Genomic DNA, 24,439 nt, shown 5'->3' on the forward strand with positions numbered 1-24,439 from the left:
CCTGTAATAATTATATTGAAAGGGGTAATATTTGCATTTTTTTTTCTCATAATATAATGACTTAAATCCCTTAATAATCATATTGAAAGGGATACATTTTTGCAGTATATATTTTTTGTTTTTTGCAATTTGTTTCTCATAATATAAGGACTTAAATCCCATAATAATTATATTGAATAAGGTAAATTTTTGCAGTAGTTTATTTTTGCAAATTTTTTCTCATAATATTAATGACTTAAATCCCGTAATAATTATATTGAAAGGGGTAAATTTTTGCAGTAGTTTATTTTATTTTTTTTTCAATTTTTTCTCATAATATAATGACTTAAATCCTGTAATAATTATATTGAAAGGGGTAATATTTGCATTTGTTTCTCATAATATAATGACTTAAATCCCGTAATAATTATATTGAAAAAGGTAAATTTTTGCAGTAGTTTATTTTAGTTTTTTTTTTTCTCATAATATAATGACTTAAATCCTGTAATAATTATATTGAAAGGGGTAATATTTGCATTTTTTTCTCATAATATAATGACTTAAATCCCATAATAATTATATTGAAAGGGGTACATTTTTGCAGTAGTTTATTTTTGTAGTTTTTTGCAATTTTTTTCTTATAATATAATGGCTTAAATCAGGTAACAATTATATTGAATAAGGTAAATTTTTGCAGTAGTTTATTTTTGCAAATTTTTTCTCAGAATATTAATGACTTAAACCCCGTAATGATTATATTGAAAGGGGTAAATTTTTGCAGTAGTTTATTTTTTTATTTTTTTTCAATTTTTTCTCATAATATAATGACTTAAATCCCGTAATAATTATATTGAAAGGGGTAATATTTGCATTTTTTTCTCATAATATAATTACTTAAATCCCGTAACAATTATATTGAATAAGGTAAATTTTTGCAGTAGTTTATTTTTTCAATTTTTTCTCATAATGCAATGACTTAAATCCTGTAATAATTATATTGAAAGGGGTAATATTTGCATTTTTTTTCTCATAATATAATGACTTAAATCCCATACTAATTATATTGAAAGGGGTAAATTTTTGCAGTAGTTTATTTTTGTAGTTTTTTGCAATTTTTTCCATATAAATTGAGGAAGCAAAAGCAGTATCAGCCACAAATATCGGCCCAAGCAAAATCGGCCATCAGCTAAGGGTGATGGAAAAAAATCGGTATCGGCCGGAAAAAAACCATATCGGTCTATTCCTAGTTTATACATCTACATCTAAGTACATGGCTTGCTAGCGCTAATACTTCTTTTCCTATTCTGTGCTCTACAGATGGCAGACAGGACTCGGCCATGAACCTCACCACCAATGGCACAAACAGCATTAGCATGTCAGTGGAGCTCAACGGAGTCATGTACACTGGTGAGTTGCTCCATCATAACATCGACACTCAATGTCCTCTTCCTTTTCTTCTCAGTATACATGGTTTTTATAAAGACTACGTAAGAATGCAGGTTTTTGAATTTTGACCGACTCGGTCAATACTAGTGTAAGAAAATATTGTTATATCGATATATCGCGATACTTGGTTCTACGATACTGTATCAATATTAAAAAGTATAAATTGATATTTTAATGCATTTATCATAGACTGTATATGGTATTTATTCAAGTGCAGACACGGCAAAGGTTGAAAAAAAAAATTTGTGAAAAATTTACAAATTTATTGACAAAAATATGACAAAATTTAAAAAAAATGACAAAAAATGACAAAAAATGTATAAAAAATGACAAAAAATGACAAAAAAAATGACAAAAAATTGACAAAGCCGTTTGTAAAATGTGTTGTGTTTCCCGAATAAAGTATTCGGGAAACACGACAAATCAGAAATTGACAAATTTCATTGACAAAAATGTACAAATTTATTGACAAAAAAATGACAAAATTGACAAAAAATGACAAAAAAATGATAAAAATGACAAAAATTTACACAAAAAATGACAATAAATTGACAAAGCCGTTTGTAAAATGTGTTGTGTTTCCCGAATAAAGTATTCGGGGAAACACGACAAATCAGAAATTGACAAATTTCATTGACAAAAATGTACAAATTTATTGACAAAAAATGACAAAATTGACAAAAAATTACAAAAAAATGATAAAAACGACAAAAATGTACACAAAAATCGACAAAAAATTGACACAAAAAATGACAAAAAAATTACAAAAGCCGTTTGTAAAAACAAATCAGAAATTGACAAAGTTCATTGACAAAAATGTACAAATTTATTGACAAAAAATTGACACAATTTACAAAAAAAATGACAAAATGGACAAAAAATTGACATAAAATTGACATAAAAATGGACAAAAAATGGACAAAAAATGGACAAAAAATGGACAAAAAATGGACAAAAAATGGACAAAAAATGACCAAAAATTGACAAAATGTGTCGTGTTTTCCCCGATACTTTATTCGGGAAATCTACGAGTCCACTTCACAAGACACCATGAGGACCTGCCGTTACCAAGCAATGCCAAGGTTCTTTTTGTATACTACAAAAGTACTACTGTGATATTGCAGGTATTTTGTTTTTCAAATTGATATCACTATTTTGTTAAATAATGCTTATTTCAAGCATCCTTAACCCTTAGATGCACGAGTGAGTGGACCCCACACTCTTCCATAAGTGGGTCAAAAATGACAAATTGACAAATTGACAAAAATGTACAGATTTATTGACAAAAAAAGGACAAAAGCCGTTATTTCCTAAGTTATTTCCTTTAAACTTAAATAGCCAAACACTTACCACTTCCACACGGATAGGGAGGATAACTATTAACAGTTATTTAACCTTTAACATGAACATGAATCAAACGTAATAATTTTTTCTGGGTACATGATACCATACAGCATCCATATCAAACTTGCGCGGGCCGCACTAACATTAAACTTTCATATCAAGGCGGGGGGCCTCAAACTAGTGTCCGGCGGACCACTTTTGGCCCGCGGGCCACATGTTTGAGACCCCTGATTTATACATATTTTGCTAAGTATTTTCTGAGAGATAATTCTTCATCTTTTTTTAATCTTTTTTTTATAGACATGACAAAACACGACTATAGTCACATTTATACTCTTTTTATTTACAACATATTGCGCAACTGCAGGGTCTTGAGACACATGCTAACTCGCAAACTAGAGAGCTAGCGACCTAAACGGTAGCCTTCAAGTTATTTCCTTTCAACTTAAATAGCCAAAAACTTACCACTTCCACACGGATAGGGAGGATAACTATTAACAGTTATTTAACCTTTAACATGAACATTAATCAAACGTAATAATTTTTTCTGGGTACATGATACCATACAGCATCCATATCAAACTAACATTAAACTTTCATATCAAGGCGGGGGGCCTCAAACTAGTGTCCGGCGGACCACATTTGGCCCGCGGGCCGCATGTTTGAGACCCCCTGATATAGAGTCTCTTATCGACGCTACAATACATATTTTGATAGATTAACTCAGTCAGTTAGTGTCGACGCCTCCTGGTTTGTCTAACTTATCTTTGCATTGCAGGTGTCCTTTTTGCTCAGGCAGCAGCCGGGTCAGCCCCGTCGGGCGCGTCCCTCTCCGGCAAGGCTGTGGGCAGCGGCCGCGGCGTCGCTCCTCAACCGCTACAACAACAGCAGCAGCAGCAGCAGAACGTACCTACCTCAACCTCCAACAACCCAGTGTCTTAACAAAGCATCAGCCTTCCTCTTTATTTTTTTAATTATCATGCTAAGTAAAGCCAAAAAAAAAAAACAAAAAAAAAACCTCATTTTCTACATAGTCTATGCCAAAAAAAAAAAAAAAACAAACAAACACACCGACACAAACTGTAACTCAGCCCACTTGAATTACACGCTCAGGTTTTCTGTCATCAGTTCACCTCTTTTTGTTCTTCATAACCGCATATCATTTTTGGAGGAAAATATCCCAACATAGAGCCAGTATATGTTAAAAAAAAAAAAAAAAGTATATATGTACAACCTGTGAATTATTTATTTCTGCATACATGTACAGCTTATGGAAGAACAAAAGAGAAGATAATAACCAGAAGAGGGGTAATGCACTGTTTACACTCACAAACACAGCTACTGACTGACAGTAATATTTTACTATATTTGTTGTTTATCTATATTATTTTTATTCTTTTTTTTTTATTTTTATCATTTAAATCTTTATCAATCTTTTCACTGCAGGAAAACATCTATATATTTAGAGGTCTATAATAATAATAATAATAAAAAAAATCTATTTTTAATCATAAAAGCTTTAAAAAGTATATAGGGTTTCTTAGGGAGCGTATAACAATGCACCATTGTGACCTACTTCTGTGTTAAAACCAGATACCTTATTCACATGGCAGACGTTACAGAGCGGTGTCCTGGTTTGAAACGAGACCTGCGGTCCGATCGGGACCACGTGTCTCAAATCTCAAGCCTGAGGATTTTTTTTTTTAGTTTTTTTTTTTTTTTTTTTTTTTTTTTAAAAAAGGTTCTGCCGGCACTAATGTTTATTTTATTAATATATTTGGTTCCTGTGCTGGTGATAGCTGGACGTTCCTGCTGAAATCATTCATCGTTTTCTCCGCTTCCATATTCGGGTACACCAAGATGAAGGCTCAATTATGCTACAGGGTCGCCCCATCTCTGCCAAAACACTAGAGGGCGGTGTTTGTTTTTTTTCTGAGAGTAAACAACCCTAACTCTTGTGGACTAGCTATTTAGCTCCCTGAAGCCGGGACTTATTATATATATGCTACTCCAAGCTCTTCATATTTATATTAGATCTATAAAACTGATCAGATTTGCGTACAGTGGAACCTCGGTTAGCATCATTAAACCAACATACGCTAACCCAACATACGAAGGTTGCAGGGGGGTGCTGGAGCCTATCCCGGCTGTCTTCAGGCGAGAGAGGCGGGGAAAAACAAACAACCATTCACACTCACATTCATACCTATAGACAATTTGGAGTCGCTAATTAACCTAGCATGTTTTTTTTTTGGAATGTGGGAGGAAACCGGAGTACCCGGAGAAAACCCACGCATGCACGGGGAGAACATGCAAACTCCTCACAGAGATGGCCGAGGGTGGGGAAAGACAAAATAAGAAGCCAAAAAGTTACCACTTCCGCACAAAATAGGAGGATAACTCATTCATTAATTCATCCATTTCCTACCGCGTATCCTCGCGGGGGTGTTGGAGCCTATCCCAGCTGTCTTCGGGCAAGAGAGGCGGGGTACACCCTGGACTGGTGGCCAGCCAATCACAGGGCACATATAGACAAACAACCATTCACACTCACATTCATACCTATGGACAATTTGGAGTCGCTAATTAACCTAGCATGTTTTTGGAATGTGGGAGGAAACCGGAGTACCCGGAGAAAACATGCAAACTCCACACAAAGATGGCCGAGGGTGGAATTGAACCCTGTCTGCGCGCTAACCACTAGACCACCGTGCCGCCCTAATAGAAATAATGTAAATAAATAATAGTTTTACAATTGGAAGTGTATATAAATGACAAAACATCACTTTTAATTGTTGATGGGCAGCCGCATGGACTCCATTTTCATGTTTTGCTGTGAGTTCTTAGTTTCACATGGCCTTTATCAAAATGCTGTTATTTGGCCCCATTGTGGGTTATTTTGTAGTCGTGATCAACAAGGAAAGCATAACTCCAGCGGCGTGGCGTAACTCCAGAGATGACGTCATAGGCAACGACTTCGGCTTTCTATGTTGTTAGCATGCTAACATGCCGCCCAACATGGATGCTAAACGGAACTTTTTGATGTAAAGTGAAAAAACACTAACCGAGGTTCCACGGTATTGCATATTTTTTTGGCACGCCCCAATTTGCTGTATTGGTGGAAAAAATGGAAATAATTTTTAAAAAAGCCAAATCACAACTCAGCGGTCCGCGTCGCCATTGATGAAATTTTTTCTCATAATATAATGACTTCAATCCCGTAACAATCATATTGAAAGGGGTAAATTTTTGCAGTAGTTTATTTTTGTAGTTTTTTTGCAATTTTTTTCTCACAATATAATGACTTAAATCGTAACATTCATATTGAAAGGGGTAAATTTTTGCAGTAGTTTATTTTTGTATTTTTTTTGCAATTTTTTATCTCATAATATAATTACTTAAATCCCGTAACAATCATATTGAAAGGGGTAAATTTTTGCAGTAGTTTATTTTTGTATTTTTTTTCAATTTTTTCTCCTAATATAATGACTTAAATCCTGTAATAATTATATTGAAAGGGTTAATATTTGCATTTTTTTCTCATAATATAATGACTTAAATCCCGTAATAATTATATTGAAAGGGGTACATTTTTGCAGTAGTATATTTTTGTATTTTTTCAATTTTTTCCGCATAATATAATGACTTAAACCCTGTAATAATTATATTGAAAGGAGTAATATTTGCATTTTTTTCTCATAATATAATGACTTAAATCCCGTAATAATTATATTGAAAGGGGTAAATTTTTGCAGTAGTTTATTTTTGTATTTTTTTGCAATTTTTTTTCTCATAATATAATGACTTAAATCCCATAATAATTATATTGAAAGGGGTAAATTTTTGCAGTAGTTTATTTTTTTGTTTTTTTGCAATTTTTTTCTCACAATATAATGACTTAAATCTCATAACAATCATTTTGAAAGGGGTACATTTTTGCAGTAGTTTATTTTTTTGTTTTTTTGCAATTTTTTTCTCACAATATAATGACTTAAATCTCGTAACAATCATTTTGAAAGGGGTAAATTTTTGCAGTAGTTTATTTTTGTATTTTTTTTTGCAATTTTTTTTCTCATAATATAATGACTTAAATCCCATAATAATTACATTGAAAGGGGTAAATTTTTGCAGTAGTTTATTTTTTTTGTTTTTTTGCAATTTTTTTCTCACAATATAATGACTTAAATCTCGTAACAATCACATTGAAAGGGGTAAATTTTTGCAGTAGTTTATTTTTGTAGTTTTTTTGCAATTTTTTTCTCATAATATAATGACTTAAATCCCGTAATAATTATATTGAAAGGGGTAAATTTTTGCAGTAGTTTATTTTTGTATTTTTTTTGCAATTTTTTTCTCATAATATAATGACTTAAATCCCGTAATAATTACATTGAAAGGGGTAAATTTTTGCAGTAGTTTATTTTTTTTGTTTTTTTGCCATTTTTTTCTCATAATATAATGACTTAAATCCCGTAATAATTTGACTTTGGCGGGGGAACGGCGAACTGTAGCATAATGAAGCCTTGGGTTTTTTTGTCACTTTTGCTGGCCTCGATGGCGTGCTGGATGACTCTTCCTGCTAACTTCCTGTTCCAAGAATGTTCTCAGGTGTCCGGCGCGTTTGCAAAGCAGGAAAGTCAGTTTCTATCTTTTATTGTCCGTTTTTAAGCTCGTCTTTCTTGTGAAGTGCTCGTCTTGAGATCAGATGTGTGTGTGTGTGTGTGTGGATAAAGAAATCTCGCTCACTTGGACAATCAGGTGGTCAGGAGGCGCAAGCTGCGCTTCAGAGGACCTGACGGTAGTTTAGCTCATATGTGGCGCTTTCTGTGTTTTTGTATACATTTGTTGTGTTTTCTTCAGCATGACTTTTTATGTGCTTCTGATCCAAGTGCTTCTTATATCCTGTGCTGTTTGGAGGACCATGTCTGTCTTGAGACCGGGACCAGAACCGAGCCTGTCCCCTGGCGTCCTCAGGCGTAGAGATTTTTTGCTTAAAAGGCGCTTTTGACAATGTCTTTGCAGTTTGAAGTAGATCAATTTTCAACGTTACCTCAGATTGTCCGTCATCCCGTACCACACTACGCCAAACAACCTCATTCTTGCTTAAGCTAGCGTTAGCATGTAGCTTCTACGTGGAGGCCTTAAACGGTACGGCGGTTGTTGCTTTGTTCAACGCCTTGCTTTACTGGCCGCCCAGACCCCCCCATCATCATCACCACCAGCTGCTATTCTTGCCTTTACTTGTTTTATGACTTCAGGGAAAGACACAGTTCAAGTTACGAGACACAGTTATGAGAATCAAGTCACAATATTATTATCATAAAACTAAACGTGCAATTCGACAAAATCCTCAACAGTCCCCAGTTAAAGTTTATAAACAATGAAATTGGCAATATTTTGGCACCACCCACTATCTATATTTATGTGATTTTGTAAACCAGGGGTGTCCAGAGTGTTCCGGAGGTAAATTTTTGCAGTAGTTTATTTTTATTGTTTTTTTTTTGCAATTTTTTTCTCATAATATAATGACTTAAATCCCGTAATAATTATATTGAAAGGGGTAAAAGATTTTGCAGTAGTTAATTTTTTTAGGGGTTTTTTGCAATTTTTTTTCGCATAATATAATGACTTAAATCCCATAATAATTCTATCAAAAGGGGTAAATTTTTGCAGTAATTTTTTTTTTTTTGCAATTTTTTTCTCATAATATAATGACTTAAATCTCGTAACAATTATATTGGATTAGGTACATTTTTGCAGTAGTTTATTTTTGCAATTTTTTTTCTCATAATATAATGACTTAAATCCCGTAATAATTATATTGAAAGGGGTAAATTTTTGCAGTAATTTTTTTTTTTTGCAATTTTTTTCTCATAATATAATGACTTAAATCCCGTAACAATTATATTGGATAAGGTAAATTTGTGCAGTAGTTTATTTTTGCAATTTTTTTCTCATAATATAATGACTTAAATCCCGTAATAATTATATTGAAAGGGGTAAAAATTTTTGCAGTAGTAAATTTTTTTTAGGGTTTTTTTGCAATTTTTTTCGCATAATATAATGACTTAAATCCCATAATAATTCTATCAAAAGGGGTAATTTTTTGCAGTAATTTATTTTTTTTTTGCAATTTTTTTCTCATAATATAATGACTTAAATCTCGTAACAATTATATTGGATTAGGTAAATTTTTGCAGTAGTTTATTTTTGCAATTTTTTTTCTCATAATATAATGACTTAAATCCCATAATAATTCTATCGAAAGGGGTAAATTTTTGCAGTAATTTTTTTTTTTGCAATTTTTTTCTCATAATATACTTAAATCCCGTAACAATTATATTGGATAAGGTAAATTTGTGCAGTAGTTTATTTTTGCAATTTCTTTATCATCATATTAATGACTTAAATCCCATAATAATTATATTGAAAGGGGTAGATTTTTGCAGTAGTTTATTTTTGTATTTTTTTTCCATTTTTTCTCATAATATAATGACTTAAATCCTGTAATAATTATATTGAAAGGGGTATTTTTTTGCATTTTTTTCTCATAATATTAATGACTTAAATCCCATAATAATTATATTGAAAGGGGTAAATTTTTGCAGTAGTTTATTTTTGTAGTTTTTTTGAATTTTTTTTCTCAAAATTTAATGACTTAAATCCCGTAACAATCCTATTGAAAGGGGTAAAATTTTGCAGTAGTTTAATTTTTTAGCAATATTTTTCTCATAATATGACTTCAATCCCGTAACAATCATATTGAAAGGGGTAAATTTTTGCAGTAGTTTATTTTTGTAGTTTTTTGCAATTTTTTTCTCGTAATATAATGACTTAAACCCTGTAATAATTATATGTAAAGGGGTAAATTTTTGCAGTAGTTTTTTTGTTTTTTGCAATTTTTTTCTCATAATATAATGACTTAAATCCCGTAATAATTTGACTTTGTTCTCGTGTTAATATGACTTTTTCCCAAATGAACTTTTATATTCATATATTTTTCTTTATATTTGAGTGCTGCTAAATTATTTTCATTTTTTATGGACCTAAAAGTTTTCTCCCCCCCCCCTCTCCTCTAATATTTTTGATTTTATTGTAAAAAAAAAATCCCTCTTTTCAGATTTTTTAAAATAAAACAGCCACATGCTGCACTTTGGACACCCCTGGCTTAATGCATACGTTCAATAAGTTGGATTTTTAACTCAGCTACTTATCCACTAGGGGCGCTGTTCAGTAACTTGGATTTTTAACTCAGCTACTTATCCACAAGGGGCGCTGTTCAGCAACATGAACTGTGTTCGTGTCTTTTTCAGGTGTGCCACCTACTACTAAAAGTCAAGAACTGATAGAACATGATGAGTTCTATTAACCCCTTACATTTTAGCTCAGGGGTGTCCAAACCTTTTCCAGGGCTACATATTGAAAAATCATGTTTTTATTTTGTAATTTTGCAAAAAAAAGCCAAAATTCACAAAAAGATCGGGATAGTCGGCTTCTGAGTGGAATTCCAGAATCAACCAAGTACATTTTTAAGTTCATCTTCATGTTTCTATTTAGTTTTACTTTTTTTTGGTTTAATTTTATTTCTCCAATACGAGTCACACTTTGGGCACCCCTATGTTAGCTGGACGTGTCACCTTTTACCCATGTGACAGTCCAGGTTCCAACAATATGAGATGAAATGTGCAGTTTTTTTGTACGTTTACGCACAAAAAAGTACAAGATCAGCTGTAGAAACTGCTGTGTTTTTTTTTTTTAAAGCTGTATACCAGGAAGTACTAATCAAACATCGCTTACTTGTCATGACGATATGTCAAAGTGCCTTCTAAATGGCGACTACAGTACAGTACATATGCACACTATGGAAAGCATAAATTAACGTTATAAAGAAAAGATACTTTATATTAAAAAGGGGGAAAAGGTTATGGTTTTTGTCACTCGAGTCGTTGTTCACCGGTGCTGAAAAGAGCTGACAATCAAATCAAGGCGCTCTAATTAAAAGCATCTGTTCCGGGGACGTAAAATCCAATCAATTCCAATTTAAAGAATCTGATTTTTTTTGTTTTTCTTGAGCATTCCCCCCCCCTACACCCCCCCTCAGAATGACCTTTTGTCCCTTTAGGCAACAATCAAGCACGTTCCCCCCACCTTTCTATATATAGATCTGTTTCCAGTGTATCGACCAGAAGAGCAAGCGGCTAGTCTCTCTCCTTTTTAGTTTTAATATTACGACAACACTGTATACCTCCAAACGGTCTCGAACATCCCTTAACTACTGTTTAGATGCATTTCTACCTCATGGAATCGGAGACGCTGGAGAAAAACAAACAAGGTGTTAATCATTTTTAATCACCTTCAGGAACCATTAGTGCAGGGTTCCATTTTTTATTGCATGTTATTAAATAATTAACAATGGAACTCGTGTTGATCCCTTCCAGAAATTCTGACTCAAAACGAACACTTTTTTAAAAAATATATAGTTTTACTTGTAGAAAAAAAATTCCAAATGCATAAAAATGAGGAGTAAAAGGGATAAATGAACATAAAACGTCACTTTTACCTTCACTGAAAACTTAATTGTTGAGAAAGAACGTTTCTCGCCTTCTTTATGCTAGCACTCCATTGTGAGTGAGTTTGATGCTAACGGCGTAACTGTGTTCGTTTTTGCGTACATTTTCAATGTCAACCCAAAAATACGCTAATCGGGTCCACATCCAAAGCTCTGTTCAAATATTTTGATATTGGCCTGATTGGTCTGATATTAGCATAAAAAATTTATATCAAAATTGATATTGGTATCAGATTTTTTTCCTGATCATATTTAAAAAATATTGTATACAACACATGTGTTCATTCCACCACAGGAGTTATGTCATGTTACACATGTCGGTATCGGAAATCAAGTTGGACAATATCGGCATATCGGTTTTTGGCAAAAAAAAAAAAAAAAACTATATCAGACATCCGTGCAATTAAGCCAATAAAAGCTTTAAAAATATATCCTAATATTATAAAAAATTATAACAAAACATCCAAAAAATGGTCACGTCAACAGTACTTTGCCAACAATAAAGTCATATTATTAGGGAAAAGTTGTAATCCAACGAGCACAAGTAATCATACGGGAATACCGTTGTAATATCATGAGGTAAAATAACTTAAAATAACTAAATTTTAGTAGCTTAAGTTGAAATATTAAAGAAAAAGTCTTAGTAAGTGTATTACTATGAGGGAAAAAAAACAACAAATAAAGTTTTTTTTAAAGTTTTTGGAAAATCCAAAAAAATTGTGAGAAAAGTTTGAATAAAGTAGAATAAAGTCCAAATTAATAGAAGAAATTGTTGGAAAATTTAAAATAAATAAATTAAAAAATATAAAAAAATATTGGAATAGAGTCGCAATTACAAGATGAAAATTTAAAAGAAAAAATAAATAAATAATAAATAGATGTACTGTGATTGGCAGCCGGGATAGGTTCCAGCATATACCCCTTAATGAATGAATGAATGGATTTTGAAAAAAATAATAATTTTACAAGAATAAAGTCAAAATATCAAGCGCAAAAATTTGTATTCTAACAAGAAAAAAAATTGCATTATTTTACAAAAATAAATATTTTATTAGCACAGATTTGAAACATTAAATAATTTTTGTCTGAAGTAGTAATATTTAAAGAAAATGAAGTTGTCATTGGGTTGAGAAAACGGTTATATTATGGGAATAAAGTCCAAATATTATGAGGAAAAAAATATACAAAGATTATTTAAGAAGAAATTAGAAATATTTAGGGGGGTGTGGCGGGGCAGCAAAAATACTAATACACTTTTTCACTTTTTTTACCCCCTTTGGAATATATATAAGTTGCATTTAAGTGGAACCTTGCGTCCTTTCATTTGTGACCCTCGGTGGAAAAAGTTTGGACACCCCTGCTGTAGCATATATTCAGTTTTCGGAGTGGCCCAGCAAAATGAATCACTGCTGGGGGGGGGGGGGGGGGGTAGTCTTAACTTTGTTTCTGGTAGCTTTCAGTCCAAACAATATGGAGTCTTTGTTTGGTGGCTTTCAGCACATTCTGGACCAGAACTAGAAAAGTACACATTTGGGGCCATGAATCACTTTGACTGTATCTATTTGCTCCCTGCTGCTATAAATCCGTACGGAATTTTTCACCACGGCTTTTATGGGTTGGGGGGTGCTTGTGTCGCTTCACTACCGGCTCCGAAATGTGGACTGCAAATGATAATGATGATGATAAAGTATAACAAGATGCCTTCTGCTGTGACAATTGTATGAATTAACCTGTATTGCTAATATTCATGGAATAGATGTGGCTTTTTAGGGGTTTATATCATATATGTTTTTTTTTCTATTTCTTTGCTTTTGTTTTTGAGTATGCCGTAGCAGTCCAGCACACAGAGATTACGTTTTAGAGCAGATTTATTCATTTAAACATAATGATAATGTGACTTTTTTTTGTTTTTTTGTTTGTTTTTGGAAGCAAACTTCAGATAGGAAGCGAGGCCTCGTGCCTTGTCTCTTGAAACTTCTCAGGAAAATCTACCTCTACCTCCAGTTTGATGCATTCAGGTGTCAAGTTAAAGTTTAGTGGGTACACATGTACAGCTCAACGCTTCTGCTGCTGGTGCGAGGACCAACAGCAGGGAACCCCGCGGCTCAACAGTACTGCTGTTTTTTTTTTAGCACTGCTAGTAGTTTTCAGTCTGTTCACTTAATGTGTGCTTATTCCTTTCTTTATCTAGACATGATTTTAATGAATGGGTTTCCTAGTAACCACGGTAACAGTGAAGTGGGCAGCCAATGCAACTGTTTCCTTTTTCTTTGTTTTTGATGGGTGAAGATCATTCTTGCCTGTTTTACTCAATATGTGTTTGTGTGAATACTTTAATTTTGAATCTGAAATTAATAAAATATCACCTTTCTTAAATGTCACCACTTGTTCAAACTTTATTTTAATTCACAGTAACTTTATAGTGTTTATGTTTCTGTCACAAAGCAGTAATATTACCTTTGGCCAAAGCCACCATAGCTGATGCCTGTTACGGATTTTGAAAATAGTCGTTAACTTACTAGAAAAAGGTAGTACATTTACAAGAATAAAGTCCTAAATTTATGACAACGGTGTTTTTAAACGTTTTTGTTTTTTTTATTTGGGAATTAAAGAAAAAAGTCGTAACATTAATGCAGGCATTACCTGAGACAGCTATGAAAAACGGGGACTTATGTGACCGCGGGGCGGGGTAAGGAAGGCGGAAGTGAGAAGGGCTAGCTAGACATGCTAATCTGTTTGTGTTCATCTACCCTGTTTTGCCGCCGCGTTATAAATAAAAGCGGAAGTTTCCTTCCTTCCTGAAGAGTTATGCTCTATTTTCCCTCCGACATGTATAACATGTAATGTTCCGACTTTTAACTGCTAATACAAATATAAGGTATTCAGAAGACTTATCAAAGACGCTACGGACGATATGTAGTATTTTTAAACTGGTCACGAGGTGTCACAAAAACTGCATGCACACATGTTATGCAAATTAGACGATGAAATATCTGTCGATAATTTACTATTTAGTCTATCTTTCTATTAAGTCACCAATATGTGATCCAGCACGCTGAAATGTAGAACAACTAATCTGTCAAAATGAGGACAAGCAGATTACAAACATTTTCTGTTTGTAACGATCTAGCGACCCCGGCTGGTCAAAAGAAGTATTACATCACTAAAATAAACAGTACATCAGCTTCAATTGTTTTATACTAATTTATTATGAATGTATAAGTTATTGAGCCTCAAATACAGTTTACAAATGAGTGGATTGATACTTATCTGCATACCAAAGGTGATGGAGTCAGTGATGAATCGAGATGAGATCGACATTTTTCAGCTGTCTTCTGTGTATTTTCACAAATATCTGTGGATGAATGAAAATGTATTTTTGTAGATGAAAATACATGACGGGCTCAAGTAAAAAAAAATTTGGATACTTGCCCAGAATTAACTTGGTATCGGATTGACACCGCAATTTCTAGTATCGCCCCCCTCGCGTCGAAGCAATGGCTTTCTGAGACACCGCCCCCCAAAAAAGTGTCAACACTCCTAACCAATCACACCCCGGCACATTTAAACAAGTGCAAATGAGCGCACGTTTCCAGACCAAGCGAAGATGAGTGGGGCGGGTCTAAAGAAACTGGTCGAAACGTTTTTTTTTTCTAAAAATGGAACACAGCAAAACACTGAACAGGAAGTATTAACGGCGATGCTGTGATTATTTAGTGGTTAATACTTTACATTTTAAGCAAAAATGAGACTCAGGTCTCAGAGAACCCTCGCGGCCTACACAGAGACGCCGAGGAAAACCCGCACGCCGTCCAGTAACAAAGCAACACCGAAACGAACGCGGCTATCGGTGCCAGAAAGTCCATTCGAAGACAAGGTACCGTAAACTATTACCCACTATTACTACCTTTATCACCACCGCCAACCTAAACAATTGTCAAACTATATACATTACTTTATACTATAACATGGTCGGATGTTATGTGACTGTTTGTTGCTAGCATGCTAACGCTAGCATGCTAATGTTATGAGCTTAAACAGGTACATTCAATTCAATAGTGTTCCCTCCATAAATCAACAAACAAATGCCGTGGTTCATTTTAGAATTACGAACTGTTGATCACATTTTGACGGACCGATTTTATCAATATTGTCGTTGTTGATGCTAAATATTACAATTATGTCCCTTATGTTCTGTCTTGATTTGATTTGTCGTTGAATTTACAGTAACGACAACAGCCAATCATCTTCTCTTATCCGATCTAGTCAAAGCTCATACCCGGAAGTGACTTTATATTTTGCTATTACACGTTTATGCTGTAGCCCTGTCGATGCTGATGCTATGGTTAAGTGTTAAGCATCATAGCGTGCAGACAGGAGAGAGGATTACAAAGTCCAGATCTACGTGAGAGGGGTCCCAATAAGTAGGTCGCCATGCATGTTGCTGCTGTAGTTATACACACACACTGTAAAGCTGATATATTTATATTGTGTTGAATTTTACACTATAAAGCAAAAGTGTCTACAGCAGGGGTCTAAAACACGTGGCCCCCGGGCCAAACGTGGCCCGCAGGACACTAGTTTGAGGCCCCCGCCTTGATATGAAAGTTTAATGTTAGTGCGGCCCGCGCAAGTTTGAAAAAAATTATTACGTTTGATTAATGTTCATGTTAAAGGTTAAATAACTGTTAAAAGTTATCCCCCCTATCCGTGTGGAAGTGGTAAGTTTTTGGCTATTTAAGTTGAAAGGAAAAAACTTGAAGGCTACCGTTTAGGTCGCTAGCTCTCTAGTTTGCGAGTTAGCATGTGTCTCAAGACCCTGCAGTTGTGCAATATGTTGTAAATAAAAAAAGTATAAATGTGACTATAGTTGTTTTGTCATGTCTACAGGGCTCTAATAATGCTTTGTTCATTTTAATCTGAAAAAATAATTTGTCTACCCACCAACTATATGTGGTTTCTTAAGTGTTTATTATTTGCCCTTGTATTATTATTATTTTATTTATTTATTACTGATTGATTTTCTTTATTCTTGATTTGTTTATTTATTTTTCATCTTATTTTGTGCAGAAAAATAAAAATGAAGATATTTGAGAACAGTGGAATGTTTTATCAGAGCTTTTATTGTAGAAAATTGGAACCAAAGCACTGAAAAAGTGTTCGTATTCATTCACGTATTCATCAGGGATTGGACTTGTGTGTGGAACGAGTCTATTTTAATATATTTTACAATTAGGGAGCGTTAACGTCAGGCACCAATGCAATGTAGCCCCCTCATTTTTATCCTTATGCGTTGTGCTTATTTATAATTAACACAGTGTACACGTTTGTAAAATGAAAATAAGTTGTCATTGACCAAGGTTGAAGAGTCGCCCGACGCTGGAGACATTCCCACAATGACGAGGCGACTGCTGCCTCGTGGTCGGCCAAGAAAAAGAGCCATTGCTGCGGATGACAAAGAAGCAGGTGATTACCACTAAAACAGCTTTGACGGCGCTATATACAACAACCATTGTTCTGCTCACATCCTGACGCTGTTCAAGATTCAGTCTTCAAGACTCCGACCAGGCCTATCTTGCGACATGAGCACATCCTGTCTGAGATCGCCGCGGTTTCTCCTCCTAACTCCACAGCCAGGAAGATCTACACACCCATTGCACGATTCCTCACACCGAGCAAAGAGAGTGAGTAGAAGCTACAGGTGTTTTTCTTTTAACCGCCCTTGATTTATCGTTTAACTCTGTAAATATATATATATATATATTTTAATTCAGACTACAAGAGCACAGGAAACAATGTGTTGATGAGCCCAGAGCAAGGCGTCTTTGGTTATGGCTCCATTGACCTACTGGTGGGAGACGAGGACGACCACATCTTCAGTCCGTAAGCGTAACACAACCTTATTTTACTGCCATTTATAGCTTTAGCGACTCCAAACGATAACTAAGCTTGTTCTTGGTTATGGTTTTATTTCTTTTGAACATGCATTGAATTACAATTGAATGCATCACTTAATCAGTAAATCATCACTTAATTTTACAATCAGTAACTGTTACATTTGTGCACTTCCTGCTTTCATAATATAGTTTAAGGTTCGGTGATATGAGCATCCAATGCCATAATGGGTACCATAGTAAGTGTCAATATAGTGATATATATAGCACATCATGACTGGTTCAAGACTCTTCATCCTTGTTTTTAGCAAACATCAACTGCTTTTTTTTAAAGTAATATCTTATCTATTTATTCCTTCATTTTTATTTTTTCTGTTTTTATTGAAGACAAACCAAATTGACAAATGGTCTCAAACTATAGGATAGAAATTTTCCAATAGTTATTATTTTTATTTAAGTCATCCTATTTTTTTAATTTATTTTTTTAGAATTTTATTTTACAATTATTTGTATTATTTTATTTACTACTTTTATTTAAGTCTTTCTTATTTTGTAATATTTGTATTATTTTTTTAGACTTTTATTTAAGTCATTTTTGCTTTTCAATTATTTGTATTTATTTATTTGTATTTGTATTTATTTCAGTGATTTTTGTTTTTGAATTATTTTTTGAATTGTTTATATAATTGTTGTAGACTTTTATTTCATTCGTTTTTATTTTGGATTATTTTTTTCTGATTTATAAGACTTAAGTCATTTTAAGTTTTGAATTATTTCTAAATTTTTAATTTTTTTTAATTCTTTGTATCTTTTTTTCACTTTTGTCATTTTAACTTTTCAGTATTTTTGTTATTTTTTAGACTCATATTTTAGTACAAGGATAATTCATTTATACACTACTTTTCATGATGTGACATGTTTAGCAGGGGTCCGAGTTTGCTCCAGCATACCCCCGCCAATAAGGATAAGCGGCATAGAAAATGGATGGATGTGCCATTTACAGCTCAAAGCATGTTTTTTTTTTAATATTGGATCACTTTCCCCAACACGTCTAATGCCAATTGTCTTTTCAGCTTCACTTTCATTAAGAACCTGCCATCACAGTCCCACTACTCCCAGCCTAGAGTTCCTGACATCCCCCCGAAGACCAGGAGCACCCCTGAGGCCACACTTGTGGTAGACCTGGTGAGTTCCACCCTCTTTTAAGAGGTTACATGCGGAGGGCTTAAGTTGATTAGGGATTTTTCTTCCCGTGGTCATCAATGGAATTTGTAATGCATAATAGTTCATTCCCGCCAATATGTTTTTCAAGTTACAATGCTGTTATTTGGCTTTGGAACGACAAAGCTACAAAAAAGTGGGTGGCGGTAAAATTTATTTGTAGCGGTCCAAATGTATTGTGTGTGTTTTTGTGAAGTGAAAGTGCCATGATACATGTGCGTGGTCACTCAACTTCCATCATCGCACCAACAGTCCGGCTCACGGTGTCATTTTTACAAAGAATGCAAAAAATCATCACACAGCAACTTAACACCTTGAAGATAGGTAAGAAACAGGACAAGTAAGAATATGAGTTTAAATGGGAAAAAAAAGACTACGGCTATTTTAACTTCAAAGCAAAGCTACAAAAAAGTGGGTGGCGCTAAATTTATTTGTAGCGGTCCAAATGTATTGCTGACATTCCACCAGAAGTCACCAATGTTATTTTTCTGCTTTCAGGAGGAAACCCTGATGTTCAGCTCTCTGAATATGATTGACAATGCGGAATACACCTTCTACACTGCGTTCCAGCATAATCAGTACAAGGTGAGCCCCCCCCCCCCCACTTGATAATTCAACAGTTTATTTAATTTTTCAACGCTTTATTGGTGGTGCTTGACAAATATATGCTTATAGACAACCACAGATCAGCACTTCTGTCGCTACTTTTTATTTTTTTTGTCATAGTGCCAGATCCATTTGTGGCGGTCTGAATGTATTTGTGGCGGGCCACCACAATCAAATGAATAAATATAAGTCAAACACTGGTCTTAATTGACTGACAGGTTTACGTGATCCTGCGGCCACATGTGAAGGAGTTTCTGCAGTCCATGGCGAAAGTGTATGAGGTACGTTTCAAAGTTCCCTGGATTGTTTTTTTTAGTCTGTTAAAACAGATGGGCTGATTAAATGGTGCCCCCTGCTGGCGAAAAATCGTTAGCTATTTTCCAGTACTGAAGTGGTTCTTTGCTGCCCCCTATCTTTGGGTTACACTGATGCTTTTTCTCATTTATAGTATGCCTAATAGTAATATAGTAATATCAGAACTGAATATTCTCTTGAAAAAACATACACACATACAAAAATAGATATGTTGTTTCCCAGTGCGATGGTTGCTGGTTCAATTATCAGCTAATTTTTATTTTTCTGCACAAAATAAGAAGAAAAATAAATACACAAATCAAGAATAAAGAAAATCAATCAATCAGTAATAAATAAATACAATAACAATAAAACGGCAAATAATAAAAACTTAAGAAACCACATATAGTTGCTGGGTAGACAAATTATTTTTTCCAGATTATAATTAACAAAGCATTATTAGGGCCCTGTAGACATGACAAAACACGACTATAGTCACATTTATACTCTTTATTTACAACATATTGCGCAACTGCAGGGTCTTGAGACACATGCTAACTCGCAAACTAGAGAGCTAGCGACCTAAACGGTAGCCTCCAAGTTATTTCCTTTGAACTTACTAAATAGCCAAAAACTTACCACTTCCACACGGATAGGGAGGATAACTATTAACAGTTATTTAACCTTTAACATGAACATTAACAAACGTAATAATTTTTTCTGGGTACATGATACCATACAGCATCCATATCAAACTTGCATTAAACTTTCATATCAAGGCGGGGGCCTCAAACTAGTGTCCTGCGAGCCACATTTGGCCCGCGGGCCGCATGTTTGAGACCTACTGGCTTAAGCGATTAAATATTCATTGACTTCTGACACTGATGTACCACTTTCCCAACTATAGGGGGAGCCCTAGAGCCATACTGTATTACACTGTATATGGAATATTCTCTTGTGCAGTAAATTAAGCTTGATGTCGTCTTCCTGGTGTGGAATTGTTTCAATGTGTTGTTGTGTTCCAGCTCTTTGTTTACACATGTGCAAAGAAGGAGTACGCCGAGAAGATTCTCGACATCCTGGACCCTCAGAGGAAGCTCTTTCGGTAGAACTCCCCGACAATCTGTTTCCACTTGTTTAAATAATGTATGTTCTCATAATGCATGTAACATATAACTCTGTTGCCCTTGCAGTCACCGTCTATATCGGGATGAGTGCGCCTGTGTCCTCGGCCACTACATCAGAGATCTCAGCATCCTCGGGAGGGATCCGAGTAAGATCGTGGTTCTGGACAACGCACCACACACATACCCCTATCATGTAAGCAGTACTCAGATTTTTATTGTTGTTTATTGTCGTCGTCCATTTCTCCAGTTTCAGCTTGATGTGTCATTTTTGTTTTGCAGTTGATGAATACTCTCCCCATCAAGAGCTGGTCTGGCGAGTCAGAGGACAGAGAACTCCAGAAGATCATCCCCTACATGGAGAAGCTGTCTACAGCGGTTTGTTTTTGTATTCGTTCTACACCCGGGGTGTTCAAAGTGGGAAGGGGGGCGGGGCAAGAAACAGCAAAAAGACACAATAGCCACATTTACATGGACCTAAATATTCCAATTCCATTCCGGTTATTTGCTCAAACGGAAAGAATGTAACCTTTCTATGCACCTCATTCCGAAAGAAAAGTGCCAATCCGAATTAACATATAATCGGATTCACAGGGTTGGAATATTCCTTTCCAAAATAAGAAAGACTTAAATAAAAGTCGTAAATAAAATAATACAAATAATTGTAAAATAAAATGTAAAAAAAAAACCAAGGATGATTTAAATAAAAATAAAAAGGTCTTATAAATCATTAAAAAAATATTCCAAAATACAAATGAACGAAATAAAAGTCTACAACAATTATATAAATAATTCAAAAACAAAAATCACTTAAATAAATGGCAAAAAATACAAATAATTCCAAAGCAAAAATGACTTTGATAAAAGTAAAAAAATAATATCAATAATTCCAAAATAAGAAAAACTTAAATAAAAGTCATAAATAAAATAATACAAATAATTGTAAAATAAAATTCTAAAAAAAAACAAGGATGACTTTAATAAAAATAAAAAGGTCTTATAAATCATTAAAAAAATATTCCAAAATACAAATGAACGAAATAAAAGTCTACAACAATTATATAAATAATTCAAAAACAAAAATCACTTAAATAAATGGCAAAAGATACAAATAATTCCAAAGCAAAAATGACTTTGATAAAAGTAAAAAAATAATACCAATAATTCCAAAATAAGAAAAACTTAAATAAAAGTCATAAATAAAATAATACAAATAATTGTAAAATAAAATTCTAAAAAAAAACAAGGATGACTTTAATAAAAATAAAAAGGTGTTATAAATCATTAAAAAAAATATTCCAAAATACAAATGAACGAAATAAAAGTCTACAACAATTATATAAATAATTCAAAAACAAAAATCACTTAAATAAATGGCAAAAAATACAAATAATTCCAAAGCAAAAATGACTTTGATAAAGTAAAAAAAATAATACCAATAATTCCAAAATAAGAAAAACTTAAATAAAAGTCATAAATAAAATAATACAAATAATTGTAAAATAAAATTCTAAAAAAAAACAAGGATGACTTTAATAAAAATAAAAAGGTGTTATAAATCATTAAAAAAAATATTCCAAAATACAAATGAACGAAATAAAAGTCTACAACAATTATATAAATAATTCAAAAACAAAAATCACTTAAATAAATGGCAAAAAATACAAATAATTCCAAAGCAAAAATGACTTTGATAAAGTAAAAAAAATAATACCAATAATTCCAAAATAAGAAAAACTTAAATAAAAGTCATAAATAAAATAATACAAATAATTGTAACATAAAATTCTTAAAAAAATAAGGATGACTTAAAATTAAAACGTCTTATAAATCAGAACAAAAATATTTCAAAATAAAAATGAATGAAATAAGTCTACAACAATTATATAAATAATTCAAAAGCAAAATGACTTAAATAAAAGTCTAAAAAATAATACAAATAATTGCAAAATAAAATTCTAAAAAAAAAAGATGACTTAAATAAAAGTCATGTTCGGTGAGACACACAAGCACCGGACTTGATCACCAGGTTGAATTATCTGAGCACAATAATTCCAAATAATTGAGCTCCCCTAGGGAACACATACGCTATATAGCAACATTATCTCTCAAATGGCTTATTTTGGCTATTTCGGGTAATATAAGTGTAAAGGTGACTCTAGGGGTGTTACTTCATGCCGAGAGAGCTCTACTGTTAAATGTATTGGGTCAAAGTTTCTTTATAAGTAAGGAATCCTACTTCGTGGTGGAAATTCACTCACCGCGATCGGGTCTGGAACCACAATTTGGACACCCCTTTTACACCCGATGACAAAACGGTTATCTGTAAATTTACACTCTTTACACTGAACTTTTTTTTTTTTTTTTCTTCTCCGTCTGGCCAGCCGGTTGCGAATAAAACAGCAGGTTATCTCTTTTCAGCAGCCTTTCCACTTCCACGTGTTGTCATCCAATCTCCTGTGTTTTTTCAGGAGGATTTTCGGGAGGTTCTGAAGAAGAGGAAGGATCACTTCCACCGGCTGCTGTCAGAGGACTGACATGACCAAACCCCCACTCGACCCCCCCCCCCCAAATCCACTTACCCAACCTACCGCTTTAACAAAACCTACTGCACTCTCGCAGCTTATATTTGCACACCTCCTGGTGACTTTAAAGGGCATCGCCTCGCTATTTCAAACATGCTGCTGCATTGTAAAGCACCCCCCCCCCAAAAAAAAACATTTCCCAAGTCTCATTCCATAGGGCAAATACACCCCCCCCCCGAGCTCAAACTTGAAATGTGTTGTAGATACTTCTTTTAATTTATTAACTATATCGCAAATCACCTATGGTATCTGATTTATTTTTAGATGCAGTTTTAATGCAATAAAACAACCCTAATAATGGGAATTATTACAACTTTTAGTCCACTTTTGTTTTTGTTTTTGTGAAGTGAAAGTGCCATGATACATAGTATGCGTGGTCACTCGACTTCCATCATCGCACCGAGGTCATAATTGTTCTCAGGTTGTTACTACAGTTTTCTGCCCTCTCACTTTGTAAAGAATCATTTCCTGTGCAGCAGGAAAAAAGCTAATGGAAAAGTTAAGTGGGGGGGGGGTACAGTAGTACAATGGCTTGTACATTTAAAAGCAGCACACGTCCACGTTATAAAATGGCAAATGTGTGATGACCAGGCATCTCTTTATTTGACAGAAGCCGAGCCAGAGCTGCGATGACGAAGCTCACGACAAGCTTGTCAACACATTTGAAATCACAGGCGGTGATTACGCAATATAACAAACAGTCTGGCTCGCGGTGTCATTTTACAAAGAATGCAAAAATCATCACACAGCAACTTAACGCCCGGAAGCTAGGTAAGAAACAGATGACAAGTACCAATATGAGTTTAAATGGGAAAAAAAAAAGACTACAGCTATTTGAACTTGTAGGCAAAGCATTTCTTTGGTTATTGCTGCAATGATGTCAGCACCCCTGCATCTGGGGTGGACAGAGGCACCAAAATATATGATTTAACGTATGTATGTATGTATGTATGTATATGTACGTATGTATGTATATGTACGTATATGTGTATATGTATATACGTACGTATGTATGTATATGTACGTATGTATGTATATGTATATACGTACGTATGTATGTATATGTACGTGTGTATGTATGTGTATGTATATGTACGTATGTATGTATATGTATATACGTACGTATGTATGTACGTACGTATGTATGTATGTATGTACGTACGTATGTATGTATGTATGTATGTATGTACGTACGTATGTATGTACGTACGTATGTATGTACGTACGTATGTATGTACGTACGTATGTATGTACGTACGTATGTATGTACGTATGTATGTACGTATGTATGTACGTATGTATGTACGTATGTATGTATGTATGTACGTATGTATGTATGTACGTACGTATGTATGTATGTACGTACGTATGTACGTA

The 24,439-nt window shown here is 33.9% G+C and overlaps 2 protein-coding genes across 3 annotated transcripts in view; both read left to right on the plus strand.

Annotated features, from left to right (window-relative positions):
- arid3a (AT-rich interactive domain 3A) overlaps nt 1-3,835 on the plus strand; it is a 64,611-nt gene extending 60,776 nt beyond the window's left edge. For both annotated transcript variants that reach the window (XM_058072490.2, XM_058072492.2), the window contains exons 8-9: nt 1,297-1,386; nt 3,548-3,835. In XM_058072490.2, the coding sequence (XP_057928473.2) occupies nt 1,297-1,386; nt 3,548-3,711 (254 nt within the window). In that variant the 3' untranslated portion in view covers nt 3,712-3,835. The remainder of the gene's footprint in view (nt 1-1,296; nt 1,387-3,547) is intronic.
- An 11,104-nt stretch (nt 3,836-14,939) lies between these two features.
- Nucleotides 14,940-23,375, plus strand: ctdspl3 (CTD (carboxy-terminal domain, RNA polymerase II, polypeptide A) small phosphatase like 3). Its single transcript, XM_058072493.2, has 11 exons — nt 14,940-15,215; nt 16,699-16,804; nt 16,882-17,022; nt 17,113-17,221; nt 18,306-18,417; nt 18,952-19,038; nt 19,278-19,340; nt 20,379-20,458; nt 20,547-20,673; nt 20,760-20,855; nt 22,949-23,375. Exons 1-11 carry the CDS (start codon nt 15,084-15,086, stop codon nt 23,012-23,014), a joined length of 1,119 nt encoding a protein of 372 aa, XP_057928476.2. The 5' UTR covers nt 14,940-15,083; the 3' UTR covers nt 23,015-23,375.
- Nucleotides 23,376-24,439: the final 1,064 nt, after the last annotated feature.

The sequence above is a fragment of the Doryrhamphus excisus genome, linkage group LG4 (genome assembly GCF_037039965.1).
Source record: "Doryrhamphus excisus strain RoL-2023G ecotype Guam linkage group LG4, RoL_Dexc_Guam_v1.1, whole genome shotgun sequence".
NCBI classification, from domain to species: Eukaryota; Metazoa; Chordata; class Actinopteri; order Syngnathiformes; family Syngnathidae; genus Doryrhamphus; species Doryrhamphus excisus.